This window comes from Coffea arabica, chromosome 2c (genome assembly GCF_036785885.1).
Source record: "Coffea arabica cultivar ET-39 chromosome 2c, Coffea Arabica ET-39 HiFi, whole genome shotgun sequence".
Lineage (NCBI taxonomy): Eukaryota > Viridiplantae > Streptophyta > Magnoliopsida > Gentianales > Rubiaceae > Coffea > Coffea arabica.
In genome coordinates this window covers 42,990,625-43,002,107 of record NC_092312.1, presented here as the reverse complement: position 1 = coordinate 43,002,107, position 11,483 = coordinate 42,990,625, and the positions used below count along the sequence as shown (strand labels likewise).

General features: G+C 33.6%; 1 protein-coding gene and 1 long non-coding RNA gene across 2 annotated transcripts in view; one reads left to right on the top strand and one right to left on the bottom strand.

Annotated features, from left to right (window-relative positions):
* Window positions 1-3,415: 3,415 nt before the first annotated feature.
* On the top strand, window positions 3,416-4,093 carry LOC140035950 (uncharacterized). Its single transcript, XR_011839845.1, has 2 exons — window positions 3,416-3,685; window positions 3,786-4,093. It is a non-coding gene; the product is annotated as an uncharacterized lncRNA (long non-coding RNA).
* Window positions 4,094-8,769: 4,676 nt separating this feature from the next.
* LOC113727321 (uncharacterized) overlaps window positions 8,770-11,483 on the bottom strand; it is a 28,873-nt gene continuing 26,159 nt past the window's right edge. The window contains exons 17-18 of the mRNA XM_027251420.2: window positions 10,648-11,337; window positions 8,770-9,079 (exon numbers count right to left, since the gene is read on the bottom strand). Coding sequence (XP_027107221.1) covers window positions 8,912-9,079; window positions 10,648-11,337 — 858 coding nt within the window. The 3' untranslated portion in view covers window positions 8,770-8,911. The remainder of the gene's footprint in view (window positions 9,080-10,647; window positions 11,338-11,483) is intronic.

The window sequence follows — 11,483 nt, the reverse complement described above, 5'->3', positions numbered from 1 at the left end:
GGGTAATTAGTGATGTCGAGTGGAGTGTTATCTCCTCGGTTAATTGGTATACTCGAGTATTACCACCCGTGTCTCATCGGTGGATGGAGACTGGCGTGAAGTGGGGTTTTTCTGAACTCGTTTATTGCTTGAAAGTTGACGGAGTGTCAACTACCTATCGATCAATCTGTGATGGAGCCGAGATATGAGTCACTGTATCCTTACATGTGAAATGTGAACCAGTTATTCCTTGATTATATGAAGTGTTATCCCTCTGATTTGACTTGTTGCTCGCTATTTCACTATCACGCTGTTATTACTTTATTTGATGGCCAATTTGATATTTGGAACTTCACTGAATTTTGGTTCACTCCATTAGTTTTGTTTTCCTTACAGGGGTACGAGCGAGGTGTAAGATGTGTAAAAACTAGCGTAGCCTAGTTGTTTTTTACTTTTGACTTGTACTCGCGCTATCACTCGATTAGAATGATTTGTACTTGGATTGTATACACTTTAAACCAGTTTGGGTATATAGAGGCTTTGTATCTTGATTGTGCATCGATGTAAATTGTAAGTTTGAATTGCGATGTTATTTATTGCCTATGGATGTATGCACGTGATACGAGTGAGTGAGTCCTGGCGAGAGGTGGGCAGGCTGTTTGCCGAACCCTTTGGTACGCCTTAGGGGGAGGTGGGGTCGTCACAAGGTCTCTTTGCTCGTGACCATCACAAGTTTGACCCGACGGCATCCAACTTGTCTTGTAACCTGACGGCATCCAACTTGCCTTGTAATAATTCACATCTTCCCAACATTGCTATCATACAATGATTTGTGGATAAATCGCTTTCAGGAGGAAGGGAATGATATGATATCTAGTTCGTAATGGGATCATTCAAGTCTATGGAGCACAAGTTTAGTTGTTAGTTATATTATTTACTAGATGATTAGTTAAGTAATTATTAGTTGCTTGAATAAAGAATTCAGACCAAGCCTCAAGTACTTGTATCCGATTCTAGTTCTAGTTGGAAGCCATCGTTTAAGTCATTATTTTTGTTGCATTAGGAGACACTTCACTAGGCCAGATTAGGTAATTGCCTTAGCCGATTCAATTGTCCTAGTGTAGGTAGGTTTAGGTCGTGTCAAAAGCCTATAAAAAGGCTCAAGTACTTGTTACGTTTTAGAGAAGTTAAATTTTAATAAAGAATTTCCAAAATTTTCTTTCGTGTGAAAAAGAGTTCTTTTAACTTGTGAAAGACGCCCTTGAGCATTTTAGAGTAGTTCTAAGGTGATCTTTGACTTATTAATCAAGTAATCCCCTTGATTGTGGCATCGTTCTATCCGTCTTTATCTTTCTTGAGCAGTCCAAAATTGATTATGGACTTCCATCCCCAAATGTTGAACCTTAATTCCAAATTCGGGCTTGTGGTTCGCGATCTTGATTCTTCTTGGATAGTCGAGACTCGTATCAGTATTTGAGTCTAGTATTTTAGAACTTGAGCTCAACTCAATTTTGTTACTCAAGTTACTCGAACTGGAGATTGAGCTCAACAAAATCAAGTCGAGTCGAGCTATTTTTGAGTCGAGCACTGAACTACTCACAAGTAGTTTGGTTCACTTACACCCCTACTTCTTATTGATTAAAATCTCCCACATAAATCCTTTGTATTTTGGACTTATTTGGAAATTGGATGGAAATCATCCAAACCAACGGAATAATTTTAAATGTCTATATTACTCTTATCTTTTCATTTTTGTATTTTTTAAACATATTTAGCACTTTTCTTCAACTTTATTTTCTTTTATTTTCTTATTTTTGTCTTCTCCTTTCATTCATCTTCTGCAACCATGGCACATTTGCTAGCAACCCCACCGATTGCTGTCGCCTAGTAACGGCCACCACTTTGCATTAATTAACAAAATTTTATAAAATTTACACCTCTTACGCCATGTGGAACTCGATTCTGACTTTAGATTTGCAAAAAAGTGATTAAAAAAGTGTCAAATAACCCAAATCGAATTTGACCCTTCACCATCTCCTTCTCACACAACCACAAAAATCTTACATATTTATAAGGGAAAATCGTTCAAAACGTCCTCACATTTTGTAAAATAAATTTTTTCGTCCCTCACTTTTAAAACTATAATTTTGCGTCCCTTACAAATTCACATTGATTAAATTTGGTTCCTATCTAGATTTTTTACTAGTTTGGTCGAAATTCATTACGTACCTTGCATGCGATCATTTTTTAAAGGCAAAATTGTCAAATTAAATTTTACACAATTAGATCTATAGTCCCCTGTATTTCGCAAAATAAATTTTTTTGTCCCATACATCTAACAAAATGAATTTTTTCATCCCTCATATATTATGTGTATGAATAATTTTTTTTAAACTTATGTATGTATTTATTTGATTTTATCTGAACAATACGAATAGCATGTTTACAACTACAATTAACCTATTTGGACGAAATCAGATAAAGATATATTACATACTATTCATACTGTTTCGGTGATTCAATAAATATATACATGAATTTAAAAAAATTTGTTAGCTTTTCACTCATGTTCATTTTTTTTTACTCAAAAAATGAAAACAAAGAAGATATTTAATTCTAAATATTGTCGAGTGTTTATATTGAATTAAATTTGGACAAAAAAATAAACAAAGAAAAAATATGACAAAAAGAAATTAGGAATTGATATTTTCAAATTTTAAAACAATCACAAGGCAAATAATTCAACTTTTGGTCTTGAAGGTGGTGAGTAGTAATTTTAGATTTAAATTGCAATTTATTAACATGATTATAGAATTCGAATTATGGCCCATTAATTAGATGGTCTTATCATACAATTCAATAAATGAATTATTATTAAAAGAGAAAAGGTCACAAATATTAAACAAGTTCACATGGGAAAATCAAATAGATTTATACATGGGTTTAAAACAAAATTGTTAGTTTTAAACCTATGTATATATGTATTGAATAATATGTGTACAATTACAATTAACTTGTTTATAGGTGAAATCAAATAGAGATATATTACATGTTATTCGTTCTATTCAAGTGAAATCAAATAGATATATGTGGGTTTAAAAAAAAAGAAGCTATACATACATATAATTAATGAGAGGTAAAGAAAATTCATTTTGTGAAATGTAAGAGACGAAAAAATTTATTTTATGAAATTTGAGGGACTATAGATCGAATTATATAAAATTTGATTTGACAATTTTATCTCTAAAAAATAATCATGTACAAGACACGTGATAAATTTTGGTCAAAAATTAATTGAAAACTTAGATAGGGATCAAAATTGACCAATATAAATTTATAAGGGGGATAAAATTATATTTTTAAAAGTTAGTGACAAAAAAATTATTTTGTATCATGAGAACAACATTTTAAGCGATTGACCACAACTATTATAATTTTCCCCATCTGTAAATTTAGAGCTCCAATCCAAAAAAAAAAACCCACAACTATTATTGACCCAACAATCACTACCATACACTCTAATGCAGAAGAAGGTTGGTGGCTTCGAGGATGAGGATGACGAATCAGTCTCTGATCTCGTATGAAGGCAGCCACCAGATTTGAAATTCATCCAACGGTTTTAGGCAGATGAATTTGGTGCCGAGCCAGAAAGGAGGGCAGAGGAAATAAATGGAGATATTTGGTGCGCTGAAAAAAGAAGGAAAAGGTGAAAGAAAAAGAAAAGATTTTTTTTTTAATCTGTGGTTTGGGCAGATGATTTGAAAAAATGAAAAGATCTCCCGATACATCTTTATCTGATTCTTCAGGTTTAGATCAGAATCTGTTGATGCTTCAAGTTCAGATCAGAATCAAGTTACCCCATGGATGGATAAATGGATTCTTTTGAATCAGATTTGGGTACGAGGGATAATTCAAATTTTGGGTTAAGTAAACATATCATCTAACTCCTAGGGGCTGTATTTATGTCTTTCCATTTCGTGTGTATGTGAATTAGGTAGACGACACTCCACGAATCACGGGAACCACCTGCTTGCCAAAAACATGTTGGTGCGGTAGATTCCTCTGCTTTTGTATTAGAATAGATTAGACCTTTATATACCGTCTATTTAGTTCCTGCTCTCCTTTCTTTATACTTCCTCCGTTTCATTTTGATAGTTTTATTTCTTTTTTCACACAATTTAAGAAAAAGTAATTAACTTTGTTGGAAAAATAAATTTAGATTATTATTTTCCTAAAATACCCTCACATTAAATATGATACAACTTTATGGGAACTTAAATTGATGGTAAAAAAAAAAAATCAACTCTCATTAAATGGGGTAGGTTTATAATAACAACTACTTACATTGAATAAGGGTATTTTAGAAAAATTAAAATACAACTACATTCTTCAGTTGGAAAGTGGACTACAATTTGAGACAGATGAAAAAGGAATATAAGACTATCAAAGTACGGCGGAGGGAGTATTAGATTATAAAAATGTTATTGACGTAAAAAAATGGGTGCTTCAAAGAAAAAGGAAAAGAAAAGAAGGAGAGAAGATTTTGAAAAAAGAAAGAAGTTTGACTTTTTTCTAAAATGAAAACAACTTATTGTTAAAAATTTAATTTTTATCACATATTCTTGCACATAAGGCGAGTGTGCTATACTCTCCGTTATTTTGGATGGATTTCAATCCAAATTCCAAATAAGTCCAAAACACAAAAAGGTTATGTGATGATTTTTAAACAACAAGGAGGTATTATAACCAAATTCCAAATCACAAGGGGATTTTCTATATTTTATCCTATTATATTACTTGATGTCATTTTTAAAAATATTTTAACACCTACAAAAAACTTTCGACAAGGAGAAGTTTGGGATAAGAATGCGTGTGAAAAGCAAGATGAAGAAGCATGAAAAGGAGAACAAGGCTCCAACCCGGTTAGTCCAACTAGTTCTCAGGGGAAATTAGTCCCAATCGATTGGAACCACCTTTTAACTTTTTCTAGGTGAACTTTCATTTCCAATTCTAATTTTGACGTGGATCTGTTCGGGGCTATATACTCTGTTTTTAAATTCGGACCGGATTGGTCGGTTCGACCAGTCGAATCGGAAACCGGCCAGTTGGCCGCTCCGAGTTAATCCTAAAAATCGAAAAATCAAAAATTCGGTCAAATCAGGTCAAAACCTGGTTTGACTGGAAAAATGAACCTAATCTCTTTTTTTTTTTTTTTTTTTTTTTTTTTTTACTTTTTTTGAAAGGTCAGAATATTTTTAATATGATGTTTCTCCTTAAGTTGTTAAAAATTATTTACATACCTCAAATATATCATACTTTATAAATGTTGTCTTAAAGTTTGGTGTTATTTTTCAATTAAATCCATAATTTTAATTCTAAACTTGTCAATGCTTATTAAATAATATAAATTGCTACTTGATTGCTCTAATTTATTTGTATTTTCTTATTAAATATATTTGAAACATCAAATATATATGAATATGCCTTTATTAATATTAATATGTTATTAAGTATTTTATATATAATATTTTAATTTTTAAATAAATTTTATTTATGACGTCATCCGGTTCAACTCCTATCGAACCCGGTTAAACTCATTGACTCCTGACCCCTAACTTCGACCGAGTTGATGTCCGGTCCGGTTCTGAAAACATAGCCTATATATACTTCTTCATGATGGACGGGACATAATTTTAGGCATATTTTGGAGTCTATTGATAATGTAGATCTCCATTTAAAAACAATTTTTAGCTTAGTATAGGTTAAAGTAGTTTTTCTTCTAGTCCATCTTAGTTAGGGGTCTTACTGAAAATTAGAGAGAGAAAAAGGAATCTTGGATAATATTTTCTTTTCTCTTTCTTAATATTTAATAAATTCCACATATTTCTTTTCTTTTATTATTTTTGTCTTTAATTTAATTATGAGTAGTTAATTACTTGTTTCAGGTAGGGTCAGATGGATTCAATTACATCTTAATTCATGATGTTACTTTATTGATTGGTGAATCTTATGCATGCTATTTCATATATTTATTTTTCATCTGTATAATTAAAGATTCATTAGTTTTGAAGTATCTAAGATATCAATCTAAAGTTTTTAATTGATATTAATTGGCAAAGGTAAGAATTTTATTGTGTAACTCACGAAAGTAGAAATGGAGCAAATGAAGCTGAAGTTTGGAAAGGTATGTGGGGATTAAATATAAAGCACAAGATAAAGCACTTTATTTGGAAGTGCCTAAAAAATATTTTGCCAACCAATGAAGCAGTTAGCAGAAGAATTCGAAAAGGGGGAAGTTAACGTAAATGTTGTGGATGTGAAGTAGAAACAATTGAATATATGCTATTTTTTTTTGTGATCATGTACAGTTTGCATGGAAAGTATTTCCAATCCAGTGGGAAGGCCTTCAGGAGGAGAGAGGGAATTTCTGGAAATGGTGGGACAAATTGCAGTAGTCCAAGGAAAGAACTAACGGAGTAGCGTAACTGCCAACTTCCTCTTTCAGATTTGGAAAGCCAGGAACGATAGGAATTTCAATGATAGAACTTGTTCCTTTCAATTACTGGTCGACAAATCTGTCAGAGAATGGAGAGAGTTTAAAGATGCACAGAAAGAAGAAGATCCAACGAGAGGAATCAAGGACCAGAGAGAGCAAATGGAGATAAGGTGATCACCACCACCCTAAGATTTCATTAAAATCAACTCTGGTGCTGCAACCCAAATCTATCTGGATAAGACAGGCTTGGAAATTGTAGAAAGGAATCACTATGGAAAGATAGTAGCAATATGGGCGCATCAATTGAATGGTAGAATGGAAGCGGACCACATGGAAGCATGGGCACTAAGACTGGCGGTCTAAAAAACAAATCAAGAAGGGTGGCAGAAAGTAATTTTCAATCAGATTGTAAGCTACTAATAGATAGGAGTAACTCGGGCACAATAGATGGTAGCTATGTCAGTGTATTCTTACTAGATATTATTGGGTTGAAGGAGGGATTCCAAGAGTGTAAGTTCACTTTTGTTAGAACACAAGGTAATTAGGTCAGTCATACTGTGGCAAAATTTGCCTCTAAGTTGAAATATGATGTCTCGTGAAAACATTAATTAGTGTGTTTGGATAGGAGTTTATTTGAAATAATTACTATGGTATTTTTTGTGATGTGATGTATGTGAGATAAAAAGGTAATTGAAAAGAAAAAAAAGGTGTATTGAAATTTGTGAAACAAATTATTTTTTCTCAAATCATCCCAATCCAAACTTGATTATTGTTTCCCCCATGGCTTGAATCAAAGGCAAGGGATAATGTAAGGTTGTTACCCTAAAACAGTATAGCTTTTGATCAGTATATAATACAAATATTAGTCGTTTCGAAAAAATAATAACACTTTAACGTGTCTTTCATCATGAAAGTGGATTTAGGCTTGTTCATGAGGTAATTAATGAATTGCGAAAGTAGATATTATGAATTAAGAAAATTTACCGTAATTTTTGCACAAGAATGAATTAATTAACCAAGTTAAGATTTTCAACAAGGATAATTGAGGAAATGTAGACCTTAGAAATTGCGTCTTTGATAAGTTTAGTTTTAATTAATTTTGATTATTATTTGAAATCTTCATGCTCTTTTGTATTCTAAATAACAGAGGAATTTGGCAACATCAGTATTTAATTAAATCTTCTCTATAGGATACAACACCTAAATACTCACCCAACATGCATATGGTCTATGCACATACAGGTGATAAGTGGAGTTTAATTTAACTTTATATTAATTCTATTCATGTTTACAAAAAATTTTATAATCATGTTTTGTTTGCCTCCCTTCCATGTCAAGTGCTTAGACTCCATCATTGGACACAGGGACTTGTTATCTAAATGTTTATATTTTTTATTTTAGACGATGCATTGCATCGATTTCTTAGTGAAAAAAATCGAATTTTGAGAAATTGATTCTTCGAGGACCTTTTTCTTCTAAAATTTTTTGGTCAAGATATCGAATACAAGGTAAAGTGATTTTTCTGCTTTTATGTAGTTTGTTGATTTTGCTAGAGCGGGTGCCTGCTCAAGCGAACTAATCAATTTGGAATTAAAAAAATTGTTTTTTGTTAAAAACGTTGCCTGCTGAGGATTCACCCTCCCTCTTTCACTTCAGATTAAGCCTTCGGAGCAAATGGTTTGGAACTATAATGGGTTTCCCTATAGCTAATATCCATTAAAGATGGAAGATCATATGAATACTCTGCACAATTTGCAACTTGTTAGATTATATTGTATTTGGAAATTTGATTAGGGTTTTATTAGAACAAAGGATAGTCTTGGAGTACAGAATGAAATCAGTGATACAATAATCCAGAGTAGAATGCAAGTAGAGTTTGGATTGTAGAGATAGACCCTGCAAGAGCGAAGGGGGTGATAGGTGAAGCAGTGGCTATGGCAATGCAAGAATGAATATAATGGAAGGTATTTTAGCGAATATGCAACAGCAGATAAGAGGTTGCATATAGATAACGTGAATGAAACCCACATCATAGTGGTCTTCAAACACTAAGTATCGGAATCATTAATACTAACACCCATTCCTAGGCCCTTTACCAAACAGGTCCTAAAATGGCATTCAACCTTAAATTATTACTTGGACACTTGCCCATCCCATGAGCATACAAACAAGCTTGAACGCAACTAGAAAATCTGTCAATTAGAAAAGCACATCATTGCAGCTCAGAGAATTAGAACTTTCAATGGATGGGAAAAAAGGCGGGGGCATTTAAATCAGAACGTATGGTTAGTGTATGTCGACCAATTGTCCCCATTTGCCATAACCATTATTTTAATAATCTGATCAAGTCAATAATAGAAACTCCAAAACGTTGATGACTTCAGAAACAAGAAATCAAAAAGAGGACACTGGTTATTTTACTAACAAAATGTATTTCTACGAGAACTGGCCTCTATAGATTTCATATCCTGAAGTGGAGCCAGTTAAAGAACGAAATCTGATCGAGAAAGAGTATGGCACAGCAGGTACGAGATAATTCTTATGGACACTAGGAGACCAGCTATCATCTCCACCCAAGCCCATGTGTTTGTGGTCAAGATGCACCTGCAAGCAAAGGTTCAGAAGGATCATCACTGACTTTATTTTACCAGACATTGTAATTGCAAGATGATGCAGAAAGAGACAGGTAGAGAGAGAGAGATTTAAAAAAAGAAGAAAAAAACAGAAAAGGAAGAAACATCTACAACGAGAAATGAATTATATACACTTGCTGTGACTACTGCTTCATAAAGACAAGTATTTTAATTCATAAAAAACTGACTAAATCTAGATCATTGTTGAACATCAATTAACTAGAAAATATAACAGCTCAACAGCGCAGGATGACAGAAAACCTAAGAAAGGGCTTGTAAAAGGAAAAAACAGTTACTTTAGACTATGACATAAATCAGTAAAGTGATACTAGAAAGACTGACTACGCCCATCTGTCACAACTTTGAAGGAGGAAGGTTTCCCAAACTTTTCTCTTTGGGCAAGATGACACGAAATATAGAAGTGGAACAAGTCTTGTACATCACTATAGAAGTGGAACAAGTCTTGTACATCATCTTTATTTTCAACTATTGCACCTAACTCCAGCAGAACTACCTTCAATGTTAACTCTTTGTTTCTTTAAAATCCACAATATGACCTTAGACCTTTCTAGCTTCGAAAATTTCAATTTCCCTTCATCGCCCATTTCGGTGAAATCGCTGATCAGCATTCCTATATTAAGTTTCAAATTCCCCTTGAACTTTTTTTGCAGTTCTTCTTTTCCTCCTTGTTTTATCCGCATTTTTCTTTAGTTCCAATGCAGGATTCGTCCAGACACTCTTTTTTAAGGTGTTACAATTTTTGCCTTTATGTGCCAAATGTTAAATAGCCAAACTTTAGTTCTATCTCATATTCAAAAGGCTAATATTAGCATGTGAAGTTCTGAACTTGAAGCCAAGAGTTTATGGCAGTATTTGTTAGTGGCCAAGACTACCATACAGTTAAACTTAAGGCAGCTGCTCCAATGAGTACATCAATAGTGGGAGAAAACAGAAGGGTTTGAACAAGCTCTAATTATCATGATAAAACTTGGGAAACGGGCAACAATGAATCTCTCAGACTACTAACGAATTCTAACAAACTTGAGACAAGTTATAAACTGGGTTACTCTTAAAAACCTGGAATTAAAGCCAAGAAATAGTGTTACATGTTGAATCGACCAGTATATGCTCAAGTGAAAATGTTGCACCCTAAGCTCCACCTATCTAAATTAACAAGATTTTGAGACACACAAACTTTTTGAAATTCTCCAGTTTATTGTATTAAATGTGAATATTAGGGCTCAATATATCTAATAGGGCTTCCATTTCTACAATCTTCTCTCATTACTCTACAACTTTTACTTTGGCAATTAGCTGGCTTGAAATATTTTAATGCACCAAAGAAGTTTTTAGATAGATTACTCAAAACCATTTCTAAGAGAAGACAATTGTCGTACATGATGCATCAAATTAAACATCATGAAAAAGCTTCTAGTTTTGATATAATCATATTAAACCTTTGTGCCTTTTTCTAGAAATGGATCTATCTTGTTTCAAGAAATGTCACACTCAGGTAGGCAAATTAAATAAACTACTTACCTCAATGTTCTCCCCTTTTATAAGCTCCTCATTGTGTGTTGCCCTTTCAAGTTCAGCAGTGCTGTAGTAACTTGCATTAATTTGCATTGGTGGAGATCCACCATTTATCGAAGCATATATGCCATAGCCATCATTGTTTTGAAAAGTAACCCATCTAACATCAGCCCTACCTGAACATTCCCCAGGAACAATGTAAGGCACATGCATATCATTCACATTCTGCTCATACAGGCCTACATGGGCAGCAGCTTTTCTATCCGGATAACATTCAAATGGTCCTCGTCCATACCATCTGATCACTTCCATAGTCGTGTCCAGGTGAAATTCAACTCCCACACGTGGCAAAGGTGGAAGATGAGAACTTGGTTTTACATTGCATTCCAGCACAACATCACCAGACCCATAAAAAGAGTACAGCATATTAACCTTGAATAGAGCAGTTGACTTGTCTAACTCTGAAGATGTCTTGTCAACACATCTTGGCAGGCCCAGAAAAGCAACTGCTATTTCAACAAGAAAATCTGTCTTGTTTTGAATAGAGCAACTCTCAGCGAGAAAGATAAGTTTATCAATATTTGCAGCTGTCCACTTGGAGAGATAACTAACAGATCCTCCTCCTTTGTCATTATCTGTTGGTGCTCGCCAAAAGCATGGGACAATGCCTTCTTGCAACACTGAAACTCCGTGAACCTACAACTCACATCCACATCATGACACTTAAAGAGAATCAAAGGGAAAGCCCCACTTTTAGGGTACCAGTTCATTGCATCATATGCTTCAACAACCTTGACTTTTTCTTTGTTTATGCAATTAATTGCTTTGCATATGATATCATT